General features: G+C 53.7%; 2 protein-coding genes across 3 annotated transcripts; both read right to left on the bottom strand.

The window, feature by feature from the left end:
• Nucleotides 1-1,032: 1,032 nt before the first annotated feature.
• Nucleotides 1,033-5,218, bottom strand: CTSE (cathepsin E). Of its 2 annotated transcripts, none has more exons than XM_062509421.1 (10): nucleotides 5,160-5,218; nucleotides 3,953-4,001; nucleotides 3,812-3,916; nucleotides 3,115-3,232; nucleotides 2,454-2,572; nucleotides 2,164-2,363; nucleotides 1,817-1,939; nucleotides 1,595-1,736; nucleotides 1,394-1,492; nucleotides 1,033-1,197 (listed from the first exon to the last, which is right to left on the bottom strand). In XM_062509421.1, the coding sequence occupies exons 1-10, from the start codon at nucleotides 5,216-5,218 to the stop codon at nucleotides 1,033-1,035; spliced, it is 1,179 nt and encodes a 392-aa protein (XP_062365405.1). The 2 variants fall into 2 exon arrangements, with proteins under 2 accessions (XP_062365405.1, XP_062365406.1); XM_062509422.1 differs by lacking the exon at nucleotides 5,160-5,218 and adding an exon at nucleotides 4,080-4,139 and having other exon boundaries at nucleotides 3,953-4,027.
• Nucleotides 5,219-15,240: 10,022 nt separating this feature from the next.
• AVPR1B (arginine vasopressin receptor 1B) lies at nucleotides 15,241-17,106 on the bottom strand. Its single transcript, XM_062509607.1, has 2 exons — nucleotides 16,161-17,106; nucleotides 15,241-15,539 (listed from the first exon to the last, which is right to left on the bottom strand). The coding sequence occupies exons 1-2, from the start codon at nucleotides 17,104-17,106 to the stop codon at nucleotides 15,241-15,243; spliced, it is 1,245 nt and encodes a 414-aa protein (XP_062365591.1).
• Between the last annotated feature and the right edge of the window lie 10,335 nt (nucleotides 17,107-27,441).

Here is a 27,441-nt window from a genome sequence, read left to right as displayed (position 1 = left end):
CCAAGCTGGGCTGGGACACGGACACTCCAACACGCCAGCCTTGGCTCTGCTGGCTTCTCTTCAGGGTCAGTGGGGAAAACAGCATAGGCTTGGATAAAAATAACTTTTTAATGCTTCCCTTTCTCGCTGCCTCGGCGTGCATCACTCGTGAGCCACGGCTGCTCCTGCACTGTCACACTCCCATCAGCAAGTCATGTGTGCCACGGTGACTCCTGGGGACCCCCATGGCCAGTAGCCCCTCTGCAGCCCCCCACAGCCCCCCAGGCCCCCCACGCTTTGAGCCAGCACAGCCCAGGGCTCAGCAGCTGCTTTGCCCTTTTTGCTTCAAGGACCAACCAAGCACAGTTGTTGTTGTTGTTGTAAATTCCCCCAAGGGAATCAACGTGAAATTCATTGGAAATCACCGGTTTCCCCGGGAGTTTTGTGGCACAGAAAGAGTCCCTGGGTCTTTCCAGTCTCCTTGTTACCTTCTTGTTTACCAGCAGCAGCTATTACCTGAGGAAAGGTGCATTCCCAGTGCTCCCTCAGGCCCTGCCCTGCCCACAGGGATGCTCAGGGGTGGCCACAGCCACCTCCAGGGATTTCTGCTCTACCTGGGCAAAACATCCTCTTCCTTCTGTCCCTGTGGGAATCCCAGGGAAGCTCCGGCCACACTGGGAGTGCAGACCTGGCAGTGCCACGGATCACCCAACGAGGAGGGCAGGACACGGACAAGGAGGATTTAACCCCCAGAGTAACCCTTTGAGATGTGCAGGATTTCTACTGGGCTGCTGCTGACAGAAGCATGAGAAATTCGGGTTTATTAAAGGTTTTATTGGCTCAGGATTCAAAAACAGAGAATGTGCAGAGCAGATCACGGAGCTGCTCGAGACATTTTTATATCACAGTGTCCTGGCATGGACTGAACTTCGGCTGGGCTCTTCAGCTGCATCCCTGAGTGCCTTCATCCCCCTGGGGACACCAAGGGGGACATGGTGACATCCACTGCTCTGCCAAGGTCCACTCCTCTCCTGCCCCGTGGATGTCACAGCCCTAAGGGACGGCAGGGGCCAGCCCCACCCTGTTATTGCCACGGTCGAAGACGGAGTAGAACTGACGGATGAAAACATCACCCAAAATCCAGAGGGGTCCTGTGGGAGGGGGGATGTCGTTCCCCTGGAAGCCACTGGTGCAGAAGGCCATGTCATCACCATACTCCTGAGGAAGGAGAAATGGAAAGCTGAGGATGAAGCCGAGAGCCTCGTGCACATGGAAACACCCGGGAACGGTGGCAAAGCAGAAGCCAGCGGGGTTTGTCACCCTTGGGGACACGCTGCCAGCTCCTGGCACAGGGCTGGGCCCCCTTTGCCACTGGAGCAGCTGGGATTTGGGGTTGAGGAAGCCACAGCCATACCACGAGGATGTAAGCCTGGGCGCTGAGCGTGTAGGGCAGCCCGTTGATGGTGAAGGTCAGGTCGGGCATCACGCTGAGGTTGCTGCACTCCACGGCGTACTGGAACACAGCCGGGGGCTCAGGGGATGCCCAGGGGGGTCCCTTCCAGCAGGGGAGGGTCCCCAAGGCTTTGTCCCCTCCTGTCCCCACCCTGGCTCTCACCTCTCCATCCACAGACACAGCCCCAATAAGGTTTTGCAATTCTTTGACCTCCTTGGTGGGGCCGGCGATGAGCGATGTCCCCGTGTCCACGATGGCCTGGCAGCCGTTGGCACAGAAAGTCACTGTCCCACCCAGCTGGATGCTGGAAGAGAAGGAGCAGGAGGGATTTGTCCTGCTCTGCCAGCCCAGCCCTGCCCTCCCTGCCTGCCCAGCATCACTCACTTGTCCAGCTGGATCTGCCAGTACCCCTGCTGGGTGACTGGCACCCAGTTCAGGGTCCCTGTGAAGCGGGAGCTGTCAAAGCCCCCAAAAAGCAGCTCTCCTCCCTGGGGGGACTCGGGGTTCCTGCAGGGAGGAGGACACATGAGGGATTTTTGTGTCCATTTGGCATAGATTTACCCCTCCTTTCTCCCCACAAATGCTGTAAGGTTAGAGGTCTGCAATGCTCAATCTGGTACCAAAGACCCCCTCACTATCTCAGTAAAATATCTGTGTTTTAGCAGCCCCTCCTGCTCCCTATAGCGATGCCAGACTCAGAGCAACACCCCAGAGCAAAGCCATGTACGTACGAGCTCATGTAGACAGAGAAAATGGGCAGCTCCACCAGATTTTGGGCCATCAGGTTGTCGAAGAAAGGGGTGACCCCATCCACGGCCAGGGAGGGATAAGCCAACCCCAGGATCCCATCGAACTCAGCATCCAGGAAGGCTTTTCCCGGCTCACTGATGCTCTCTGCAAACTGCTGGTTGCTCACGGTCAGACCCTCGACCTGCAGGGAGGAGGGGGTTCTGGGGGGTGCTGGGTCTGTGGGCAGGTACAGGTACATCATCCAGAGCAGGGGAACACAAAGGTCACTCACGGCTACTTGGTCAGATCCGATGATCCCTGTCAGGCTCCCGGTGCCGTACTGGATGGAGAAGGGAGTTCCTATCACCTGGTAGGTGCTGGACTGCGTTGGTTGGAACCTGGTGTGCTTAGCTGGGGAAGGAGATGGGATCTGTCACCAGAAATACTTTATTAAATTTTTTTTTTTTTTGCATGACCACAGTTGCCAGGAGCCCCCAGTGAGGCAAAATTGATGGTGAGCCATGGTGCCAGCAAAACTCCAGGTTATGGGGGCTCTGCTGAGGATTTTTGAGGGGGGGCAGAAAAGTTCTCCCATTTCAATCTGATGAAGGCTGCAAGGGTTGCTAGGGGGAGAAGGATGAGCAGCATTTAATGAATCCCAAGATGAGCACTGCTGTCCCTGGCTGCAGCCAGCAGCAGCCCCTCAGGCAGGATCCAGCCCCGTTCCCCAATTCCCACTGGGGCTGCTCAGGGATGCTCTGGTCCCACAGCAGCAGCCTGGGCTCTCTGGGGCTGGCTGATCACTGACAGCCCCAAAAAGCCACGTTTGTGCCTTGCTGAGCTGTCACCTCCTGTTTTCACCCCTGGATTTCTGTCACCTCTGTTAGGAGGGTCCCCAAGGCGTTGGGGCTGGTGGCCTGTGGCCAGTTTGGGGTCAGAGGATCCTCACTCACCACAGGCTTTGCTGACACAGTAGACAGAAGGCACCCAGAGGTTGGAGGAGCCCGTGTCAAACACCACGGTGAAATTCTGAGGGGGGGTCCCAATGGAGATCTGCCCAAAATACTCCATCTGCCAAAGAGGAGGGGTAGGGAGCACCGTGAGCCACCAGCACACCCAAAAATTTCAGCAAAACGCAGTCTGGGGGGGTCTGCAGGGCAGGGGTGGGGCTCAGTGTTTGATCTGCCACAACCAGGCCGTGCCAGGTGGAATAAAGGAGACAAATATTTAAGGAACAGCAGCAGGAACTGAGGGCAAAGAGGACAAAAGGCAGCATGGTGGGTACAGGGCTCTGCCTCCTCCTGGCAAGGCTGGGTCCTGAGGGGACCCTCATCACCAGGCAGGGCTTTGGGGAATGGGATTCTCCTGGGCAGCTCCCTCCACCTCCCGGAGCTCTGAAAAGCGTGTAACTCGAATTTTGGGGTAAATCTGTCTCCGGGAGGGTGGGCAGAGCGCAGCAGGGAGGGAGGGGAAGGCAGTGCCTGCCATGAATGTGCCTGCCCTTGTCCTCATCCTCACATTCCTGGGGACAAAGGGCCGGGCAGGCAGCGAGCCCTGGCACTGCCTGGAGCTGTGGGATTTGTGGGAAGCGTTTGGGATCTGCCCGGGCAAAGTGAGGGTGCTCCCCTCCCTGTGAGCCTCCCTGCTCACATCCAGGTAGTTGATGAGGGGCTCGTTGGTCTCCAAAAAGGCGGCGCAGGCCTCGCTGCTCATGTCCAGCCCTGCCTGGGCTCTCCAGAGGTGCGAGAGCTGCCCCTGATCCCGATCCTGATCCCGATCCTCATCCCGGACCCGATCCCGCAGCAGCTTCCGCAGGGAGCGGCGCCGGGTCAGGGGCACCCTGCAGAGGGAGAAAGGTCCTGGTCACTCCTGTGGGTGCTGCCCAATGTCCTGTGCCCACCCTGAGGGTCCTGGTCACTCCCGTGGGTGCTGCCCAATGTCCTGTGCCCACTCTGAGGGTCCTGGTCACTCCCGTGGGTGCTGCCCAATGTCCTGTGCCCACCCTGAGGGTCCTGGTCACTTCCGTGGGTGCTGCCCAATGTCCTGTGCCCACCCTGAGGGTCCTGGTCACTCCCGTGGGTGCTGCCCAATGTCCTGTGCCCACCCTGAGGGTCCTGGTCACTCCCGTGGGTGCTGCCCAATGTCCTGTGCCCACTCTGAGGGTCCTGGTCACTCCCGTGGGTGCTGCCCAATGTCCTGTGCCCACCCTGAGGGTCCTGGTCACTCCCGTGGGTGCTGCCCAATGTCCTGTGCCCATCCTGAGGGTCCTGGTCACTCCCGTGGGTGCTGCCCAATGTCCTGTGCCCACTCTGAGGGTCCTGGTCACTCCCGTGGGTGCTGCCCAATGTCCTGTGCCCATCCTGAGGGTCCTGGTCACTCCCGTGGGTGCTGCCCAATGTCCTGTGCCCATCCTGAGGGTCCTGGTCACTCCTGTGGGTGCTGCCCAATGTCCTGTGCCCACCCTGAGGGTCCTGGTCACTCATGGAGGTTCTGCCCAGGTCCTGCATTCCCTGTGCCCACCCTGAGGGTCCCAGCACTACCAGGATGAGGGTTCAGAGCCCACATCCCCCCCACTCCCAGCAGCAATTTCCAGCCGAGGCACAGCAAAAGAGGGGCACTTGATGTGTTTTAGGGGACAGAGCTGGCCCTGGCAGTGACAGGACAGGCAGCTCAGTGTCGCTGAGGGAAGGGACCTTGGGGCTGGGCAGGGTGAGCAGCGCCAAGGGAAATCCAGGCTGGATTTTTCCTGCCCTCCCTGCTTGCACAGACCCCTTTGCAGACCTGTCCTGCTGCTGCCAGGAATGGAGAACCCAGAAATGCCAGAGTGGTGCCACCACTGTGGCAGAGCCCCACGCAGGGTGCCAGGCTGAGCTCTGCCATCCATCCATCCATCCATCCATCCATCCATCCATCCATCCATCCATCCATCCATCCCAGCCCTGGCAGTGAACCCCCGAGTCCCTGGGGAGCTGGGCTGCACCCTGGGGACCCCCCTTACCTTCTGAGGGTGCTGGCCAGGGCCAGGCAGAGCGTGGCAAGGAGCAGCAGGTGCCTCATGGCGTGGCTCGGTGGCTGTGCCCGCTCCGGCAGCGCCGCGGTGCCGCTCTTATAACCACGGTGCCAGCCTCGATATCTGCCCTGCCAGAGTCAACACCGGCCTCGGGCACCCACAATGAATCACTGGCCACGGCCCAGGTGAGGCTGAGAGGGAGCTCCGGGGTCACGTTTGCTTTTCAGGGTGAGGACGGTGCTGGGGGACCTGTGGGAGCTGAGCAGGGGTGGGTTTGGCTGATTTTGGGGCAGTGGAGGTCTCAGAGAGAGGAAGCAGAACGAGGTCCCCATCCCAGCACCAGTCCCAATCCCAGCACCAGTTCCTTATCCACTGGTAGAAAACCCCCCAGATTCTTTAGGGGGAACGTTTCCCTTCTCCTTCACCCCACAGCCCCACCCCAGGTGCCCCAAACCCGGCAGCTGCAGGGAGGTGCAGGAAAGAGATGTTCTTGTACCATCATCCACCGACCTGATTTTAAAAGGCAAAGACTAATTAGCCGTGATGAACGGCTGGGAGTCCCCAGCTTTCCCTTCCAAAGGCCGGCAAGGAGCAGCTTCCCATGGGAGCCAGTCCCCTGGTGCTTTGCAGGCACTGATGGGCTCATCCCCTTTGAGTTTTGTGTAACCCAGGACGCTGCCATGAAAACCTCTGCCAGTGCAAATAGAAAATGCTGATGAACAAATAAAGCCTTCAGACACGGGGGGGAGGTGAGGGTTTTCCTGCTGCCACCATCTCCCAGGCCCGGGATGATGCTGTGCTGTCCTTATTTTCCGTGGTTTTGGCACTAAAATAACTGATGGTGGATGCTAAAGGGGGTGTTTTGCTCAGCGAGCCTCACTCACACAATTAACAGGGTTTAGCACCATGCTATTCAATTTTTTGTTTGTCCCAGCAAGCCTGTTTTATCTAATTAAATTTTATCTAATTAAAGCCCTCGCCCAGGAAATTAAAATCCTCATCTGTGAGGCACAGGTACCAAGGGTGGCTGGGGACAGCTGAGTCACATCCTGCTGTCACCAGGATCTTGTGTCCCCATCCCTGGAGATGCTGCCAGGCCCCTCTTCTCCCCAGCTTTGAGGGCAGATTAAGCTTAAAAAAAAAAAAATCCATGAAATATTTCTCCATGTGAGCAGGAAAACATTGGGCACAGCACAGTTGATGCCGATGGCAAATGCAGCTGCTTCTCCAAAACAAATGAAAATTCCCTGCATTCCCCCATGCTGAAATACTTTTTTTTTTTTTTTAACCGAGTGGCTTTTATACAAATTTATCCTTTATTTCCCCTTTTGAGATGCAGTTTAATGTAACAGCCTCCCTCCTTGTCCTAATCACATATTCATGGATTAGAAAGAAACTTCCTAAAACAAAAGCAGCTGCAGCAAGTGCCAGATCAGCTGAAAACAGCAAATGGATTGTTCCAGACATGGTTTATAACCCAAAAATCCTATCAGAAAACCCAGCCTGAAGGGTCACTGGGCTTTGGAGATAAACATGAGGGTGAGCTACAGCACAGACACACCAAACACTTTAAGTGAAATATTTTATTCTGTGGAAAAGATTCCCCAATTGGATCATCATAATCTGCAAACTCCTGGCAGCGGATTCAGCATTAAAATAGGAAGATGAAAGTCATAATGAAGCCAGACCTTTCATTTAGAAATTTTTGCAGCTAAGCAAATCTATTTTGACTTTTGAGTTATTTCAGAAGCAATTTTAAAAGCTCACCACTTAGGGGCACTTCAAAATTTTTATTTCAAGTAGCACAGAGTGGGTTTTTTTCCCCCCCTCTATGTTTTGGGAGCAACTGGACTGGATTTGCCCAGAAAATTGGGTCCAAAAGGCTCTGTTTGATACATATTCCAGCTGTACCTCAGAAGAGCTGCTGGGGAGAAATTGAGGAAAGGTGACCCCAGCTCCTGGAATGTTCCAGTTTAGTAAGAAAGGAATGGCCTCTGTCCCCAGCTGTGTCCCACCCCTCCAGGGCCACACACCTGCCCTCAGCTGCATCAGAAATAGCTTTTGACCCTTGGGTGGTAGAAGTACTTTTCACCAGCTCTGTGTGAAGCATTTTCCTCCTTTAAAAAAAACTGTTCTCAGGCTAAAAATGTGTTATCTGTGTTGCTTTTTACACATTTCCTTTAGTGGAGCCACTGCCCTGACTGTTTCATGTCGTGCCCTAGCAGGGTTTTCTGAAAAAACCTTTTTTCCTCCCTTTATCAGACACTTCTCCCACCTGTTAATCTGTTTATCCACCACTGAGCACTTGAAAGGGCTGAAGCAGCAAGCTTTCACCTGAAAAAAATCAACAAAAAAAGCAAGTTTCGGTTAAATAAACCCCAAAATATTTACCTGGGAGACTCAGCAGATGTGAGGAGAGCAGGACCAACATCTGATGATGGAGCTGATGGATGGTGAGAACAGTCCCAGGGACGAAGGGGAATTTGGGAAATTGTGATGCAGCTCCAAGGGTAGGTGATGCTTTTTGAGATCTTCTCTTTGCTTTTAGATAATCCAGGGGGATTCTTTGGGATGTTTTATCCCTGGCACAGGATTGCTGTGGAGGTGTTCAAAGGCGAGCAGGCACCATGAGTCAAGGACCTTGGAAAAAAAAGGGAATTTCTTGTTCCTTTCTGCCAGGAACAAGGCTGGGCTGCTTCAGGGCACCTCCAGAGCTCCAGACCCCACAGTTCCTATGAAGCAGCAGCCCAGCACCCCCCAAACCTCCTGGGAACTCTCAGGATGGGATCTGCTTCCACCCAGAGCTTGCAGAACATTTTCCAGAGTTTCCCATCCACCCTCTACAGGCACGGAGCCAGGTGGTGCAAAATGTTTCATCCCTGTGGAAAATGTTTGCTTGGAAGCACCCAGAGCTCTTTTTTGGGTGGCAGCTGAGCTGAGCTGGGCTGAGCTCCCTCAACACCGCTCGGCCCAAGGAAGCTCAGCTGAATTTTGGGACAAAATGGAAGATGGAGAATTGGTGGAGGGGTGCAGGAGCTGAACAGCTGCAGAGCAGCAGAGAGACATCCCAATCTATTTAAATGAGGTCTCTGACAGAGGGGAGGTGTCGTGAAACCTCGTGTGCTCGGTGCCTCTGACCCGGGCGCAGAGCGTGACCGCATCCGGCACCGCCGCGCCGCCGGACCCGCTCAGAGCCCAAAATGCTGCTGGAGCAGCCCTAAACCCTGCTGCTGGAACAGCCCTAAGTCCTGCTGCTGGAACAGCCCTAAATCCTGCTGCTGCATGACCCCAACCCTAAATCCTGCTGCTGCATGACCCCAACCCCAAATCCTGCTGCTGCACAGCCCTAAATCCTACTGCTGGAACAGCCCTAAGTCCTGCTGCTAGAACAGCCCTAAATCCTGCTGCTGCATGACCCCAACCCTAAATCCTGCTGCTGCATGACCCCGACCCCAAATCCTGCTGCTGCACGACCCCAACCCTAAATCCTACTGCCTACACAGCCCCAAACCCAAATCCTGCTGCTGCACAACCCTAAATCCTACTGCTGGAACAGCCCTAACCCTAAATCCTGCTGCCTGCACGGCCCCAACCCCAAATCCTGCTGCCTGCACGGCCCCAGCTGCCCCAGAGCCGTGGGGAAGGGAAGGGAAGGTGTGGAAAGCTCTGAGCCCCAGGTAAATCCGCGCTGGCACGGGAACAGGGGGTGGAACAGCGGGAGAAAAGCTGGGCTGGGGATCCCCCTGGGCACGTGTTGGGCCATCCCGAGCTCCAGTGGGCCAGCTGAGCCTGGCTTAAGTGGGATTAAAATAATTTGGGGCATTCTGGAGCTTTCAGGCACCTTTAGCAGATGCCTCAGGTTGACCCCTCGCTGCCCAGCTGAGGAGCAGCTCCTTGTGAGCTTTGATTTCAGCATTTTCTTGAGGAAGGGTTGAAGTGCTGAGGGCTGCAGGCTCACAGAAGTTCCCTGAGACACCCAAAAAAAAGCACTTTTGGTGCAGGTTCTCACTGGCTGCTGTCTCAAATCAGATTTTTTGATACCCACCAGATATCCATCTCACCATACCCATCTCAGCACAGGAGCTGCTGCTGATAGTTGGATTTGGGGCTTATTTTGCAATTTCCTTTTGAACAGATAATTTTTCAGATCCTTATCTGCTGCTGCTGCAGCATCTCCTGCCCCTCAGTAGGAAATGAACCTTTCAAGAGTGACAGCCCTTTGAGAAGGATATTTGGGGACAGATTTGTTCAGCAAGGGAGGGGGAAAGTTCCTGCAAAAAAATGAACTTTCAGCTTGGCAGGCATCAAACTGTTTGCATGAGTGGGTTCACAGGAGATTGGTGGTTATCAGGAAAGCTTTTGATGAATTAGGCTCAGAAATGTGTCATAGAGGAAATGATAGAATTTGCTTCACAGGATGAATAATGCCTTTGCTCTATCAATTTATCCATCAGTCTATCAATCAAATTATCACGGCTGCTTTAATCACGGTATCAAAGCCTCAGCTGAAGATCTCTCCCTATCAGCCATTTATAAATAGTGAGTGGATAACACTGAGGGAAGATTTAAAGTGCTTTTTTGCTAGTGAAAGCTCACAAAAGGAATACCCCATTGCTATTTTCACAAAATTAGCACTCCTATTTTTTTTATCAATCTCTTGAGTGTTATGGCCAGAATTCCTAAGACAAGGGGTCCAGCCCAGAAATTGATGTTTTCTGATTTTCTGCCTTAAACCCTCTCAACCTCACTGGGACTGAAGCTCTCCCAGTATTAAACCGGAGGTGTTTCAGACACTGAGGTGTTGGAGGGCCTCTGATATTTCTGTCTGGACCATGACTCACACCAATCCACGACCTTCCTTTGGTTACTTTTTCCATGCTTTTTTTTTTCTTCATCTTGAAGTTATCTTTTTTTTTTTTTTTTCCTGTGGATTAAAAAGAGAAAAAAGAAAAAAAAAACCAAAAAAACAACTGTGAGAGAGGATTAAAGCAAGAAGAATAAATTTCAATTCTGTTGCAGTGGAGCCCAGGAAGTCCAGACGAGTCTCAGATACAACCGTGTATAAAGGCATTAATTCAGTGATAACAGAGCTCTGTGAGGGTGTGAACCAGAGGAATTCTCACAGGGGGAGGGCTGGGATAAAATAAAAAGCCTTTATTTCACATCTGCAACATCCAACCACTGCTTCCAAGCGCTGAGCCTGGTCTCCAGCTCGTGTGGAGCAGCGTGAGGCTCAATGGGAGCATTTTTTTTTTGGGTTGCCACCAGATCCTGCTGCCTCTGTGTGCCCCCCCAGACCCTGGAGACACCTCAGCAGGAGGATGAGCTCTTGTCCGTGGTGAGTGCAGCACCCCGGGGCACAGAGCCCTCCAAACACCCCTGGGACCAGCCCAGCCTGGCTCTGAGCAGCCTGGTCTGGCTAAAAATGTCCCTGCTCGTGGCAGGGAGTGACCTTCAGAGGTCCCTTCCCACCCAACCCACCCCATAATTCCATGATTGTATAATTCCATCATGCCTGTAATGTCTGTCTCCCCTCCAGCACCACATCCCCCCCGGCAACAAGTTTTTTGCAAACCCTTCTGGAGACAGGCCCCCAAAAACGAGGGGAAAGGAACTCAAATAATTCTTGAAAAACCAAGCACCGCATTTTGGGGCACATCACTCCAAAACCAAAAAAGTAAAACCAAAAGCTCCCAGCAAATCTGAGTCTAAAATGTGCCTTGAAGCAACGGAGGGGGGCGGGAGGGGGGGGTTGACAAGAATGTGGTGATTTCAGTGGCACTGGATGCTTTTCTCTTGTTCAGCTGGATTCCTGCTGCCGCCTCACTTGTCACCTTGGTGCTCTACGCTCTCCTCTTGCTGGCCCTTTACATCATGCTCAGCAGGAAAATTGGTAATTAAAAACCGGCTTTCTCTGGTGATTCCCTGGTTTGGGGCCGGGTGTGGGATGGGAAAGGGGCAGGGCTGAGCTGTAGAGCTGCTGCTCCAGGCTGGCTTCGAGCTGTGGCCGACATGGTTGGACACATCAGCGAGGGCTGTACGACCTTGTGTTGCTTCAAAACCATTTTCTTTCATTGCTCTTTAATTGAAGTGCTGGGAAAATACCAAGAACCAGCTCGCAGAGTATAAATTCAGCTGAAGCTGCAATTTCGGAATTCTTTCATACCAACTGCTGCTCACATTTGCACAAAGCCCAGCTCTGCTTTGGGTCAAAATCATTCCAAACTTGCATGAAGAGGCCCTGCCACCGTGATTTGTCACTGGAGCCTCTCCTGGTGGAAGAAAAGGGCCCTGGATCGCCTCAGTAATTGGATTTATGGATATGAGCCTGCTGCAATGCACAGCAGTAATGATTTGGGGGAGCAGGGCTGGGGTGTGCTGGGCACAGCAGGGCCAGGGCTCACTCTCCTCTTGGTCACAGCCCAGCATTGCTGCGGGATGCAGGTGAGGAACAGCCCCGGGGAGCATCCCAGCCCTCACCCAACCCCAGCTCCAGCCTCGGCACCAGGAGGGGACACGGCACAAAAACCCGGGGCTCAAAAACCTGGGGCACAACCTCCACCACCAGCCTATGCAGGTAAGGGGCTCCTGCAGCAACAGGACATTGTCCTGGCACAGGGGTGGGAATTTTTGGGTGGCATTTGAGTGATGTCTCTTCCTGAGGAGCTGTGAACGCCCCGGGGGTGGGAGCAGGGGGTGGGTGAAGGGCCAAGCAGGAGCTGCCTGCTCTTCCCATCGCTCCTGCCCAGCTGGGCTCTCCTTGCCCCGTTTGTTTCTCCCGGGGAAGTGAGGCTGGGAAGGATCAAATTGATGCTCTGTGGATCAGAATTTTCACTCCTGAGCATGTTTGCTTTTTCTCCCGTGATTCTTTTTGCCCTTTAAGCCGCTGGGAAGTGCTGGGGTGGTAAATGTTTCCTGTTTTTAAGGGAGCAGTGACACATCTTCAGAAACCTCGGAGGACTCGGACAACCCTTCCTGCCCTCAGGTACCACGGGCAAAAACATCCCCAGCCCACCTGGGGCTGTGTCCAGCTCCAGAACCCCAGAGCAGCATCAGGAGGGGCAAATCCATCAAACCACATCGAAATTCCATAAATAACTGTGGAATTATGGCTGGGGTGGTTGTTGTCCCCTGTCACACACAGCATTCCAGTGTCCCCCATTCAGAGGGAAGCATCCCTGGAAAATTTAGGAAGATTAGGAGACAAAATCTTGTCTCTGAGGGTGGGGAGGCCCTGGCACAGTGTGCCCAGAGAAGCTGAGGCTGGTCCTGGATCCCTGGGAATGTCCAAGACCAGGCTGGACAGGACCTGGGACAGTGGAAGGGTAAATCCCCATGGCAGGGGGAGTGGGATGGGCTTTAAAATCCCTTCCAACCGAACCCATTGCACACCTGCCTGAATTGGTGCATGGGTTTGAGGGCAAAGGCTCCTGGGTGGGTGCTGGAGCCTGACCTGGGGTTCATTTTGCTCCTGCAGGGCCCTGGCTCAGGGGAAAACATCCATTACACATCCCTGGTGTTCCCAGGGAAAGGCCACGAGCCAGGCTCTGCCCAGGACTACGAGAACATCAGGACTGGGATGGATTATGTCAACGTGGACCCAAAGAGGAAGAAAATGAATTTCTGGCCTTTCTCCAGCACCAGGGCATCCAAGGGTGTGGAGTACACCGAGGTGAAGCTGTGACACCGATGTGAGGCTGTGACACCAGGGTGAAGCTGTCAAACCAGGGTGCTGCTGCTCAGAGCCCCCACAGCTGCACAGCTGGCACTGTCCCCTTCCCCTGGGGCACTGCCTGGCACGGGCAGCACCACTTGTACCACCCTGACCCACAGGCACGGTTTCCTTGGCATTTTCCTTAAAGGCAGCACTGTTCCCCAGGGTTCCCCCCAGCCCGGCTGCAACCAGCTCTCCCCTTCTGTGTCCTGGCTCTTTTCCCTCATTTGGTGAAAGCCAAAGAAACATCCCACCCTCAAAGTGGGCAGTTCAGGGAGGGAGATGCAGTGATCCTCAAAATCCCCACTGAGCTGGCTGGCAGCACCTCTCAATGATGGTTCTTTGCTCATCAGCCTCATAAAATCCTTTTAAATGCAGATTTTCCACTGGCATTTCCCTCACCCTGTCTCCCACCTTTTGCTTTGTCCCTGCTCCAGGTCCTGGGGTTGGTCTCTCCCCACCTGGGCCACGTCCCTGCTCCTCACTCTGCATTTTGTTACTTCAGAATTTTCCAGAAATAAACTTCCAAAGTGCCTGGGAATGGGAATGGTGCCCCAGTGGGAGCTGTGTGAGGGGGATGGAGCTGCTGCCTCCCAGCACAGCCCCCCTTCCTCAGTGCTGGATCTGCCCCAAGTGTGTTTTAAATGGGCTCAGCAATGCTGTGATTCAATGGAAGGTTGGGAGACATTTGATTTGGGATCAATCAGTGGCAGGGTGAGCCAGGCACTCCTGGTTTCATGACCTTGTGGTGCAGATCTGGCCCAACTCAAAGGGCACGTGAAGGAAAACATTTCAAAAACCCCAATAATTCCTGGGCAACGCTGGAAAACCCGGGAGAGGTGTGATTATGGAACTGGAGCTGAGGCCAAAACCAGTGAGTGGAAGCTTCTGAGAAATCTGATTCAAATGCCTGGCAAATAAAAAGTGAAAATATTGAAGATTTCAAAATATTTTACTCTTAATGTCTTATTTTCACAGCTTTAGCCTGTGGTAGTGGAAGGAATAATGCCCATGGCTCACAGGGAATTTGGAACCTTTGCTGGAACACCTTCAGCAGCTTTTGAGCTCGACTGCCAGAGCTAATGGATGCTCTTTCCTGCCTCCTCCAGGATTTATTCCTGCACAGAACAGTCCTGGGAGCAGGGCAGGGGCCGGGCTGGCATGCAGGGAAGCAGGAGTTCCCTGCTCCCCGAGCCCCGGGTGGTTTTGGATCCCTGATCCCCGCAAAATCGGCCAAAAGCAGCAGCAGCAGCAGCGTGAGAGCAGCTCTGCCAGGCTGCAGAGGATGCTGGACACGGGCTGGGGCCGGGGGAGAATTGATGGGAAAAGGACACAGGAGGAGTCAGGACGTGCCCGGCTGAGCTGGAGCAGGGCCAGGGCTGCTCCCGGCAGCTCCTCGGGGGTGCCAGAGCCGCATTTGGGGCGCTCCAGCGGGCACAGAGCGGCGCAGGACAGCTGTGCCCAGCACCGGGGTCACCCGGAGGGGGCAGGGGGGCACTGCCAGGCCAGGGGAGCTCCGCAGCCCCGCGGGGGCAGCGTGAGAGGAGGAAGCGGCGGTGAGCTCTGGAGCAGATGGAGCCGCGTTGCCGCCTGCCGTGCTCCGGCTGCTTTGCTGGCAGCTGCGAGCACAGAGCTCCAGTCCCTCCAGGAGGATTTTGCGGATGCAGCATCCCCTGCTCCCGAAGGATGCAGGGTCCCTTTCTGGAGGATTCAGGGCCCCCTGCTCCTGAAGGATTTGGGGTCCCCTGTTCCCAAAGGATTCAGGGTCCCCTGTTCCTGGAGGATGAAGGGCCCCTTCCCAGAGGATTCAGGGTCCTCTGTTCCCAGAGGATTCGGGATCCCCTGTTCCTGAAGGATTTGGGGTCCCCTGTTCCCAAAGGATGCAGGGTCCCCTCTTCCCGGAGGATTCAGGGTCCCTTCCCGGAGGAGAGCAGCCAGAAGTTTCCCTAAGCACGAGGGGGGGGGAATGCTGTGGTCAGGCAGCGGCCGGAGGGGCTCTGTCCATCCCCGGGCGGTCACAGCGCACACGGCGTGTGCGACAGCCAGGACAAGGCGGACGGCCACGCTTTTGGGGGTGAAACAGTCGGATTTCTGCAAAACGCGGTGCCACCAGGTGGGGAGAGCGGCGCTCTGCAGCGACAGAGCGAGCGGTGCCGCACCTGGCGGTGCCACAGCTGGAGGTGTCACACCTGGCGGTGCCACACCTGGCGGTGCCGCAGCTGGAGGTGTCACACCTGGCGGTGCCACACCTGGCGGTGCCACAGCTGGAGGTGTCACACCTGGCGGTGCCACACCTGGCGGTGCCGCAGCTGGAGGTGTCACACCTGGCGGTGCCACACCTGGCGGTGCCGCAGCCTAGAGCGTGCCCGACTCTGTCGCTCCCTCGTCGCAGGGCGGGTACAGCTCCCTGGCGCTGTCCCCATGCAGGGGCAGCCCTGCCTGGTGGCTGTGGCTCAGGATCGTGGTTTTCCTGCTGCACAGGCTCCCGGTGGAGTTGGGTCTGCGCAGCCCGGCCCGGGGGCTGCCCCAGCAGCCCCGGCAGCACCCGGAGTTCTGCAGGAGGTGCCCGCTGAAGAACAGGTAGATCCAGGGGTTGCAGCAGCTGCTGAGGCTGGCCAGCAGCATGGTGATGCTGAAAGCCACGTTGGTGGAGTCTGGCAAGGCAAGAGGGAGAGATGAAACATGCCCGGGGGCTGGGCGGTGGGCGGTGGGCAGGACCTGGGGATTCTCCTGGCTCGCATTCCCGGCCCCCTGGCATTCCTGGCAGCTGGAATGTTCACAGAGCCGGCTCTACCCTTCAGGCTCTGCACCTCTGAGAGGTGAGACCCAGCAGCTTCTGGGATTTCCTTCAGCCTCTCTGTTGTCCAGAGCATCTCCCAGAGGACTTTCAACCTTGGGTGAAACCCCTTCCACTGTTAGGAAAGCTACTGAAGATTTACAGGGAAACAAATTCAACATACGAACTCAGAAATCCACTTCTGAAACCTCTGAAAATTCCCAGAGGAGAGGAAAGACACACATGGCAAAGCTGTCTTGGCACATCCCTACGGACGATGGCCAGAAATTGTCACTTCTCAGGGTTTTTTTTCTGCTGAAAGGAATGATTTAACCCTGAAAATTACATTTTATAAGCATTACTGTGAGGAAATCTGTAGCCTTCCCCACGATTTCTTATTTCAAATGACGAGATGACAGGACAGCTCATATTTATTAAAAACCCAACTGCATTCCTGGCCTTCCCAGCGCTCCGTGCCCCAGTCCCCCCCACCACTCACCATCATCGGGAGCGTCCTCGTCCCACACTGACCACATCTGCACGCTGAAGAAGGGCGCCCAGCAGGTGACGTAGGCAGCCACGATGACAAAGGTCATCTTCACCGTGCGGATTTTGGCGCGGGAGATGGTGCGCACGCTGCTGACCCGCGAGGGCTGCCCGCCCTTCCCCGCGGGGCTGGGGGCGGCAGCTCCGGCTCCCCCCGTGCCAGGGGCCCCGCTCTGGGTCTTGCCCTTAAGGTTCTTGCAGATCTCGTGGCAGATGAGGCTGTAGCAGACGCTGAGGACGCCCACGGGCAGCACGAAGATGCACAGCGTGGTCCAGGTGACGTAGGCGCGCGCTCCCCACGGGGAGCCGAAATCCGCCCAGCAGTCCAGCACCCCCGAGCCCGGGCGCACCTCCCGTAGGGAGAAGATGAACACCTGGGGCAGGCTGAGCAGGCAGCTGAGCAGCCAGGTGGCCCCGATCATGGCGTAGGCCTGGCGGCTGGGCTGCCGCAGCGACTGCAGCGGGTGGCACACGGCCAGGTAGCGGTCCAGGGTCATCACCATCAGCATGTAGGTGGAGGAGAACATGCTGAGCACCTGCAGGTATTTGATGGCCCTGCAGAGCGGGTCGGGCCCCAGGAAGCGGTAGGTGACCTTCCAGAGCAGCTGGGGCAGCACCTGGAACAGGGCCACGCCCAGGTCGGTGAGCCCCAGGTGCAGGATGAAGAGGTGCATGCGGCTCATCTTCCTCCTCAGCCGGTACGTGGCCAGCAGCACGCCCAGGTTGCCCACGGTGGCCACGGCCAGGATGGTGCCCAGCACCCCGACCTCAGCCTTGGCCAGCTCCTCGTCCCGGGTGTGCAGCACTGTCAGGTTGGGGTCCCCTGCCAGGCTCTGCAGCCCCTGGCCGTGCCCAGGTGGGCTCTGGTGGGAGCTGTTCCAGCCCCAGCCTGGCTCCATCCCTCCGGGAGGCTTTGCTGGAGCACACAGCTCCAAGGCTCCTCTCTGATGTCCTGTTGTCCCCTCCCCTGTGTCCCCAGTGCTGCCCCTGAGCTCCTGTGCCCTGGCTGGATGTGCCTTCTCCAGCAGTCCCCAACACCAGGACAGGTCTGTCCCCTGTCCCCTTCACACTAACCCTGCGTTAGGCAGCTGCAATTCCTTCTCTGCCTGGGCTGAAAATGTTCCTGTGGAGCAGAGATGTGCAAGAGCCCCTGCTTCAGCCCTTGATGCTTCTCTGCACTGAACATTCCCAAATCCCTGGTTCGGTCCTTGATATTTCTCTCATTTCCACAGAACCTTCTCAAATCCCTGTTTCTCCCTGCGCTGCTTGCCTCGTCCATCCCCTGTGCAGGTAAATCCGAGAGGAAAGAGAAATTCTCCTTAAAAGCAGCAGAAAACGCTGCAGGGGCTGCATCCCTTTGGCTTTTCCATCCCAAGGAGAGCAGCCAGGTGAGCGTGTCCCAGCCCCGTCTCCACGGGGAGCGCTGGCGGCTCTCGATGTCCCCAGGGCAGGGTTTTATACCCCGGCAGGTCCCTCCCCGGTGTCCTCGAGTGTGGGCTCCGTCTCTAGGCTGGGTTTTACACCCCGGGCTGGGTTTTACACCCCGGGCTGGGTTTTACACCCCGGGCTGGGTTTTACATTCCCGCAGGTCCCTCCCCGGCTCTGCTGCTGAGCGCTGCCCTGACCAGGTGAGTGCTGATCCCCTCCGGAGCTCTCCCAGGAGGATTTTACCAAACGGGGTTCTCAAAGATGGAAATCCTGCTGTGCTTGTCCCCTGTGTCCCCTCTTCTGCTGGGGACAACCTGCCCTTGGTCTGCAGCCTCAGACCTCCCCAGTTTCTGCCCTGGGCTTCTCCTGCTGGGTTCTCACTGCTCTGGGACGAGGGGATTGGGGTCCCCCACAGCAGGAACCAGACATCCCCTGCTTTGTGCAGCTGAGCCTCAGCCCCGCAGGGGAGTCTCTGGAAATCTCATTTATTGTCACCACAGCCCGGGGCTGCCTCCTTTGATCCCTGCTCTGCGGGAAGGGGATGGGGAATCGTCCCTGAGACACTGCACAAGACAAAATTCTCTTGTTTTCCTCCATCTGGCACAAAACCAGCCCGAAAATGGGGAGTGAGGTTCTGCACAGTCGCCAGCATTCACCCCATTTTTTTTTTTCTCCAAAAAGCTGGGAAAAATCCATGGGAAGGGCAATGCTGGAGGGAAGATGCCCCAGACTCTGTGCAAGGCTGGGTGAGAGCTGAGGGAAAGGGACTGGGCAGTGGCATGAGGGCACAGCAAATGGCATTAAAAAATTGGATTTTTTTTTTTTCCTGATAGGGAAATGGGGCTTTTTTTTTTTTTTTTTTCCAGTGGGGAAAATCCAGGTGAGTCTGGAGCTGAAAGGCTCTTGGATCTCACCTCCCTGAGAGTTTGGGCACCTCCTCATCTTCCCTTCCAACCTTTTTCTGGACCTAGATTGTCTCTTCCCACAAAATTCCACTTCTGTTTGGCAACATCCAGGCTTTGTTTTCCCTGCTGGCCTGCTAAATTATGACGAGAAGAAGTGAAATTAATCTATTTTCAACCTTTTTTTTTTTTCTTTTTCTCTGGGGGAAAAGAAGCCAGAAGTAATTCAAAAAAATTACCTGGCGTGGGCTTTGTCTCACCTGGTGCGTGCTGGACGTGGCTCTGCTTCTCTGGCTCCCTGGCTACTGATATTCCATGGAAATTCCATGTTAAAAAAAGCTGTTATTTGCTGAATAAATTTGCAGATTACCTCTAATAACCCTAAATGAGCTCAGTTTGTGTCTAATTAAAAGACATTCATCCTTATGAGGCCCTGTGGATATAAAGTACCCATCAGAGAGTGCCTGGTGGAGGTGCTGTGGATGGGAAGTGTTTTGGTGGATAATGTAATTTTCTGTGTTTGTGATCAGCTGTCTGATTTTTCAGGAAGATTAATAGAGGGCAGTGCACAAAAAAAAAAGAAAAGCAACTTACAAAGCAATGAAAAGCAGAGATGGAAAGGCAGAGTGTGCAGAGAGAAAGAAACACTGAGTGGGTTTTGAGGGCAAAGTCTTTTTATTTTTTTTTCCTGGCAACATTTTGATTTGGGTGCAATTTCCTTGCAGTCAGTGCTTTTACTCCAGATTTTCTCGAGTTTAGTTACAAAGAGAATTCTTTTCTAAAGGTGCTTAGAGGAAAATGGAGCTAATTCACAATTAAACCACCCTTGGAACCTGGAAATTCAATTTTCTTTAGGGGTAGAGATAGCACCACAAAAAGGATTTTTTTTATTATTTTTGAGCAGAGGGAATGGAAAATAAACTCATTTTCATTTGTGGGTTTGCTGAACTTTTTGAGGCACCAGCAGCAGCTCCTGGGTTTCAGGGCTGGGATTTCCAGCATGGAATTCCTGCCTGGGAAAGGCTCTGGGTTGTTCAGTGCCCAGGTGAGAAATAGCCCAGCACTGCCTGGGCAGCCCAGTCTGGTCCCAGTTGAGGCTGTTCTCCCTAAACCAGGCCTGGGAAGCAGAGGCTGCAGGAGCTGCAGGATGAGGAAAACCCTCCAGGTTTTGGGCAATGCATTTTTTGTGTCCAGGGAGAGGCACCAGGGTGATTTTCAGCCTTGTGCTCCCCGATCTTCCTGCTGCAGGTGAGCCCTGAATTGGGGTGAAAACTCCCAGGACCTTTCCCTTCCCCCTGGGAAAGGCTCAGGGACCACATCACTGCATTTCTAAGCTGCTAAATTCGGTTTATCAGGGTAATGCTGCATTACATTCTGGTTTTTGGCAGCTCTAGATCGCAGCAAAGGCTGTTCCTGTCACAGCTGGCACCTCGTGCTGGCTCTGGGCAGCACAGGCAGAGGTTTTGTGATTGCTCAATCATTTGGCACAGCACCTGGTGACTTTGTTTTGTGGGTAGCTTGCTGGTTAAATAAATAAAATGTGCTGGCTCGGGTTTGTGCGCTGCTCTGGCAGCCTTCTCAACAGAAATATTTCATCTGTGGTATGTGATGCTGTTAAATTTTATTGCTGACAGCATGGAGCGGGCTTGGGCTGTCTTTAGCATTTAATCACTGAAATGTTTTCTGTGGTTCGGGTCAGGAAAAGCCAGATTTGGTCATTTTGTGCTGGTTCAGATGCCATAAAATTAATGATGTTGCAACTGCTCCGGCGCATCCTGGGGTTGTCTCCTTGGAAAGGCTGAGGGCAGTAATGAGGGCTGGGAATTCCTGGTATCTCCTGTTGTATTAAATGCCAACTCTCTGTCAAAATGAAGCCATGAATGGGCTCCCCCTGCACCTCCTGAAAATATAAACTCAGTTATATAAAAATACATAAGTGAGACTCCCAAGCCCAGCTTGCTCTTGCTGCTGACCTGTCTTTCGTCTTTTTTTTTCCTCCCAAATTTATTGCAAACTTGTTGTTATTTTAATTTTTGTTTGTGGCTTGCAATGTTTGTGAAGCGCTCCCATCAAAACCACTTTGTGGTGTCTTTCTGGGGGAAATAAATTTCCCTGTAGGGTGGTTGTGGACCAGGGAATGGGAGTGCAGCTCTGCTTGGGAGTCTAAAAGGACTCAAACCAGTCTTGGTCCATTCTAAAATCTCAGGAAATGCCCCAAAAATGTTAAACTGCCTTTAAATGTTCACCTGGGGCTGAAGAGGAGCTTCCAGCATTTAATGCCAGAAGTGAAACCTTTTCCAGCCTCACCTTTTCCTCCCCCCATTCCCTCATTCAGATTTGGGTTTTTTGCACTTAATTAAAACCTCTGCTCCTTATTAATATTAAAGAGCATAAATAAATATGCTGAGCACATGGGGAGTGCCCCAGAGTGGGGACTTCGTTGGGCAGAAGGAGAATTTTCATGGAAAATCCATGGGAAGCTGTGAAAATTGGCAAGCAGAGCAACAAAAGCTGAGGGGGTTGTGCCAAAGATTTGCTTTTTAAAGGATCCGGGCCCCAAATGCTGCTGATGGAGGGGCTGTGCCCAAACTGGGAATTTAAAACATCCTTCCTCTCATCCTGCCTGGTGTTCCTGGGGTTTGGGACAGCCCTGGCCACTCGAACACCCCAAACCTCCCCAAATCATCCCCAGAATCAGAGTGAAACCCCACAGAGGCCACTGACCCCACAGCAGTGGGGTTTGGAGCCTCCTGTGCCTGCGATGATCCAGAAAAGCCTCCCAGGCTGGTAATGAGTATCAGGAGCTTTCTGTTGAATAAAACAAATCCAGCCCCGGCTGTTATTGCAGCTGATAACTCCATTAGAGTTCACTTTTCCCTTCTTGTTTTGCTGCGTCTTTTCATTTTGACCCACATGTGTGGAAACCTGCTTAAAGAGAGGTAAAATTGCCAGAGGTAAAATTGAAGCTACAGGCGTTCAGGATAGCAAATTACTTGTTTATCATCCTTAAGCTCTCCCTGTTGGTTTCCTTGTGTAGCCAGGGATGTTTAAAGGCTTTGGTAGCTGTGAAATGCTTCCATTTCCTTCCCTGCTCCCTCATCTCCTTTCCCTGTTACCGTCATTAGCATTTAAAAACCAGACACGGCCAGAGCTTTACAACCTTAAAATCAATACTGAAAAAAGAAAAAAAAAAAAGAGAGAAAGCAACAACCAAAATTACATTTGAAGGCTGGAAACAAATGGCTTTTCCCTGTCTTCTACTGTGGGGGAAAATTGTGTGCACAGATGGGGAAAGGAAGATTCACCTGGGACAGAATTCCCATCCAGGTACACTGACAACGTGGCCAGGCTGGAAAAAGCTCTTTAGGTCCTGTAAATTGCTTTATGCGGTGAAAATCTGATTTGTGCAGGAGATTTTCAGGCCGTACAGCCTGGAGAGATGGGTTGGTTTGTGATATTTTAAATAAATATCCTGGACTCCCTGGTCCTGAAGTGCGGGGATGAGTTTGGCAGGGCTGAGCCCCACGGGCAGCTCGGGGCAGGGTGGGAGCTTGGGATACTTCAGGGATCTGCAGCTGGAATTGGGGCTGGAATTATCCCGCTGGGATGCTGGAGGGCTCTGGGGCGGGAGGGATTTAAAACAGGAATTAATTGAATATCCCAGTATAGGGGGAAGTGAATCAGAACCTTGCCATGACCTCGGCTCTGCTCTGGCTCCCCTTCCCCTCCTTCCCTGATGGAAATTCCGTGGTTATTCAGATCCCATCACCCTCCAGGTAGGAGAGGCATCAATCAGGGCTGGGAGGGGAGAGGAGAGGAGAGGAGAGGAGCAGCTGGTTCGGGGCGATGTGTTGGGGAATGATGAATCGTGGGGAAAACCTCGGCAGGAATCTGAACCCCGAGTTCAAGGCTTGGTGATGAGAGGTTGTGTTCGCCTGTTTGAGGGTCAGAGAAAACTCAGCGAAACTCGGCAGAGGTTGTGCAGCTCCCTGGCGAGGGGGTTAAATAATTAAAACACTGGGAATTCCACACCTGATATTTTAACCCTGAAATCCTTCGGAGTGCCGAGCCAAGGGACTTTTGTGCTGAGAGACAAATTCACGGAACCAAGGCTTGGTCCCTGAAGTGCTGCTTCCCTTCAGGCATTTGAGCAACTCCTTTGCTTTTTTTGCCACATTTTTTCTTTTCTTTTCTTCCCAAATTAACACTCGTTATTGTAGTTCCACTCCTAGTTTAGCTCGCCCTGCTCAACATATAAGAAGCGCCAGAGGAATTGCAACCTCCAGCTCGCACGAAATGTGTTGGGTACTCTTTATTAGTAGTATTATTATTTTATTTTATTTTTTCCCCATCAGAGTGTGTGAAAATCTCCTTGGAAACAGAGCCCTGATGGGTCTGGCTGCTGCAGGAGGAGCAGAACGCGGAGCTCCAGCGCTGCTGCTGCCCTCGGGCAGAGGGGATGGAGATGTGGCACCGCGAGCTTCCCTGGATTTGGCTCCTCATTCCCGGCTCTCCGGGCTTCGTTCCCGTGCTCCGGTGATGTTGCCTTGGTGGGGATTGCCGGGCTGGAGGTTTCGGGTGCGGAGCACCGCGATTCTGCATCCCAAAAATGCTGCGCCAGGTGCGTTCTCCCTGGAGGGAACAGGGAGCTGCAGCCCTCTGGAGAACCCCAGTGGTTTATGGTGAGAGGTGACACCTCCCCAAAAATCCTCTCCAACCTGCTGTGCCAAGATTTTGTTTGGAAATGGGCACCAGCTCCCAGATGCTGGGGAGACCTTCCCTGCTCCCACCCACCCCCTCCCTGTCCTTTGGGGAGAACGAGAGCAGTTAATCCCCAATCTGCTCCATCTGGGCTCGCTGGCACAGGCAGCGAGGGGATGGGAGCCTTCGGGAGGCAGCTAATGCTCCTTAATCCCCTGCCAGGCTGAGGTGTCTGCGGGGAAGGTGACAAAGCACAGCGGGGACACAGAGTGTGCTGCAGGGGAAAGGGAAGGGGCAGGAACCTGTGGGACCACGGGAAGGAACGTTTAGGGTCAGTTCTGGGGAAAGAGAAGGGGCAGGAACCTGTGGGACCACGGGAAGGAACGTTTAGGGTCAGTTCTGGGGAAAGGGAAGGGGCAGGAACCTGTGGGACCAGGACAGGGACATTTGGGGTCAATTCTGGGGAAAGGGAAGGGGCAGGAACCTGTGGGACCAGGACAGGGACATTTGGGGTCAATTCTGGGGAAAGAGAAGGGGCAGGAACCTGTGGGACCAGCTCTGGGGAAAGGGAAGGGGTGAGGAACATGTGGGGCCAGGGACTGGTGGAGCCAGCCCTGGGGATGGATTCTGCCCCTGGGAGCTCCTGGCTGTGAGCTCTGCTGGCCCTGGGCTGTCCCAGGTGCCCCTGGACACCTTTCCCACCATCTGGGAGGCTGAACGGGCTCTGCTGCAGTGGGAATTTGGGATAATTCCTGCTCATGTCGGTGTGACAGGCAGGGATGCTCCTGGCCCAGCTCGGGGATGTGCTCCAGTGCTCCCGGAGCTCAGCTCTGTGGGAAATTAGGTTTAAAATTCCCAACAGCTGAATTGCCTTTGCATCTCTGTTTTTTACTTTTCCTTGTGAAGTTGAAGGTCTGATTTCTTTTGGGAAGGACCGGTATTTGTAATAACAAAGCAGAGTCTCTGAGGAGCCTCTCCAGACCAGGATTTCTCAGCGGGGAGAAGAAGGAACGGTGACTTTGATGGCAAAGCCGATGGCCAAGAGCTCTGATAAAAGAAATCCTTTCACCTCATCCTCCTTGTCAGCCAAGAAATCCGAGCAGCACGGAATAGGAGAATAGGAGTAGGTGAATCCTCCTCCAAATCTGATTTTTAACAACCTGCCTTGGTGCCTCTAAGTGCCTAATAACGCTGAACCCAAGGGAGTGCAACACCTCTTTTCCATAGGTGGAGAGAATTCTTTTAGCCGTAGGCTGGATCACGATGTGGCAGTCGGTTTGTGCCTCCAAAAAAAAAAATATAATTTAACATGGCCAACACATCTGAGAGGTCGTGGGGATGTGTTTAACCCTGCTGCAAATGGGAATTGTTGCCCCCAAAAATGGCATTTTGGAGCCTGTCGAGTGCACGGCTCTGTCACCTGTAGCTCAGCTGGGCTGGCCACCTGCATTTCTGGCTGTGATGGATCATCCCTCCCTCACCCCAGCCACAGAGACAGCCCGTGGATTCCTCCACTGGTGTCTGGAAAATGAAAAAAAAAAAAAAAAAAAATTCACGCAGGTGATTTAAACCATCATCCAGGGGTGATTTATCTCAGGGTTTCTGTATGGACACGAGGATGTGGGGATTGTCTGTGGGATCTCTGCAGCCTGGGTTCCCCCTGGAATGGGGAATTTCGGGAGTCAGAGCCTGGTTTAGGTGGGGATGGGAGAGAGAGATGCTTGGGGGGCTTGTGCCTTGAGGTTTTATGTGTGTTTGAGGTTTTACTTAGGTTCATTGGCAAAGAAACAAACAAAATAAACCCCAAAAACCACCCCAAATGCAGAGAGTCCATGTTCTGGTCATAGCTCTGTTTTCAAACTGGCTGGGGTTTTGTCTGTGGTTCTCCTGGGCCCATCCAGATCCCTGTTTTTATGGATATTCTGTGTTTGGTTCTCCTGGGCCCATCCAGATCCCTGTTTTTATGGATATTCTGTGCCTGGCTCTGTCTGGGGAGCTTTGCCTTTCCTCACAAATGATTCCCATCAATCCAGGGCATCAAACCCCACCCTGGGGTTTAATGAAGCCACCTTGCTGTCACACCAAGGTGAGAGGCAGCCCTGGGGCAGATTTACAGCTCAGTGTTGGATTGAGATGAGAGGTGAGAATCGCTGCTAAACCCCTGGTGTTGAGCCAAGTGAGGCTCAAGTGGCCCCAGTGTCCTCCAGCTCCAGGGGCTGGGATCGTTGGCCTCGATGGGGAGACTTAAAAATAATTAAATTAATTCTTAAATCCTCAAAAGCTAATTGGGACAGGATTACCCCAGGAGGGAACCAGAGATGCTGGGGACAAGAGGCCATTCCCTGGAGTGACCTGCACCAGGGGATGAGCCAGATGCTGTTTTCCCTTCTCCTGATTTGAGAGGAACAGGACCCAGGCCAGGGGCTCAGAAATCCCTGGGCTTCTCTGGCCACCTCTTGGTAACCTTGGCCTGGAGACAGCTTTGCCAGATGTCTCAGCCACAGCTGGAGGTGCAGAGCACCTCTCTGGGGGGAATTAAAAGGAATTATTATCAGCTTGCCCAGAAAAGCTGTGGCTGCCCCAGTCCCTGAAGTGTCCAAGGCCAGGCTGGACAATCTGGGACAGTGGAAGGTGTCCCTGCCCTTGGCAGGGGTAGGACTGGTTGGGCTTTAAGGTCCCTTCCCACCCAAACCATTCTGGAATTCTATCATTTTATAATGCTGGGGGGTTTCTGCAGCATCTCTTGATGTTTGACCTAACCTGTGTCTAATTTTGCAAATGTGCATTTATCCAAGTGTGAGAGCAATCCCTCTGCCTTTGTGGGGAACCAGCACAGCCTTCTGCTCCTCCAGGGACAATTCTGGCATTCCTGAACTGTCCCCTGCAGGAAGCCACCACTTCTCTTCCCATCCACCCCACTTCAAAAGCCACATCCAGAATCTCAGAGCACGAGGATTTGCTCGGGAAGTTAAAGGTCCCCAGGGACCTGAGCAACCCCATCCAGCGTTAATATCCCAACTTTTGACAACCAATATCCACTGTCCTGCCCCCAAACTAATTAATTTTATGCATGACTGAGTTGAACACCATCGTTTAGCTCTGTCTGCTGGCAGAGGCTTTGAAGTGCAAACCGATTATGCAGGGAACAAGCTGGTTAATAAGTCCCAGCAAAGTGTGTGCACTGCTGGGAGGCTGTGTTAGGTTCCATGTAGGATTTTATTGTTGTTTTGTCTTGGACTTCTGCTTGGAGAGGAGAGGAGCAGCAGCAGAGGCTGTCACCAGAGAGAGAGAGAACAGCAATGACACTGCTGGGAAATGTTTAAAGCTCCCTAAGTGTTAATGAACAGGAGCTGACTCTGCTGTCTCTGAAAATCTCATCCTCGCCCTCATTTGCCTGGTTTTGCCTGGCTTCAGGCAGGCTGGTGGTTAAGGGAGGGAATCCAAGGTAATCAGCTCAATTCTGCTGCTGTGGGGCTGGTTGGGGGGAGGGAGAGCTCCCGAGTGCGGGTCCCGGGGTCTCAGAGTGGGTGCAGATTTAAATCTTGTTAAATTCTGAGCGCTGCTTTGGGGAGTTTGGAGATCCTGGTGCTCACGACTGTCTCTGCTGAATTACCTGGGTGACCCCTCAGTGGCTGCTCCTTCCTTTTTCCCTAGAGCCAGGTAAGAAAGGAGTTCTTTAATTGCATTTCAATGGCCTTTCATGACATATTCTCCACTTCTGCAGGAAAACAGGACTGCGAGCATCCACTGAGCTCCAGCACAAATGCCAAGAGCAGAGCTTTGCCAATGGGAAGCCAAATTCTAGAGATTAGTTTCTCCAGGGCTTGTCCCAGTTTGGCCAATGATGGACAGATAATGGCACTTCATTTAAAATCTGCTTTGGTGAAGGATTTTCCACAGCCACAAAGTTCAAAAGGAACCCCACAAAGCTTCATAAACCCAGTGAAAATACCAACCAGAGAGCTGCAGCAAAGGCTTTAAATGATCCATTTCTGGTGCTCTGCCGATTATTTTCCTTCTGATTTTCTAGTTCGCTAAGGGGGAGCAACCTCAGAAGGGTTTGAGCTGCAATTCACCGAGAAAGGGGGAGATGGAAATCCCAAACTCTGCCCTGACTGCCTGGCAGGAGAATGTCAGAGACCGGGGCTGTGCTTTGTGCAGAAATCCACCTGGAATGTGGAACCTGGCCCTGTTTGTACCACA

The sequence above is a fragment of the Cinclus cinclus genome, chromosome 27 (assembly GCF_963662255.1).
Source record: "Cinclus cinclus chromosome 27, bCinCin1.1, whole genome shotgun sequence".
In the NCBI taxonomy this organism is placed as follows: domain Eukaryota; kingdom Metazoa; phylum Chordata; class Aves; order Passeriformes; family Cinclidae; genus Cinclus; species Cinclus cinclus.
The sequence above is the reverse complement of the archived record's forward strand: the minus strand, read 5'-3'. Positions and strand labels throughout refer to the sequence as shown.

Coding starts and splice junctions, on each gene's coding strand:
- CTSE (XM_062509421.1), bottom strand. CDS start 5,218: ATGAGGCACCTGCTGCTCCTTGCCACGCTCTGCCTGGCCCTGGCCAGC. Junction 2,364..2,453: donor TCGGATCTGACCAAGTAGCC/GTGAGTGACCTT, acceptor TCCTCCCTGCAG/GTCGAGGGTCTGACCGTGAG. Junction 1,940..2,163: donor TTCTCTGTCTACATGAGCTC/GTACGTACATGG, acceptor TCCTCCCTGCAG/GAACCCCGAGTCCCCCCAGG.
- AVPR1B (XM_062509607.1), bottom strand. CDS start 17,106: ATGGAGCCAGGCTGGGGCTGGAACAGCTCCCACCAGAGCCCACCTGGG. Junction 15,540..16,160: donor CGAGGACGCTCCCGATGATG/GTGAGTGGTGGG, acceptor TTGCCTTGCCAG/ACTCCACCAACGTGGCTTTC.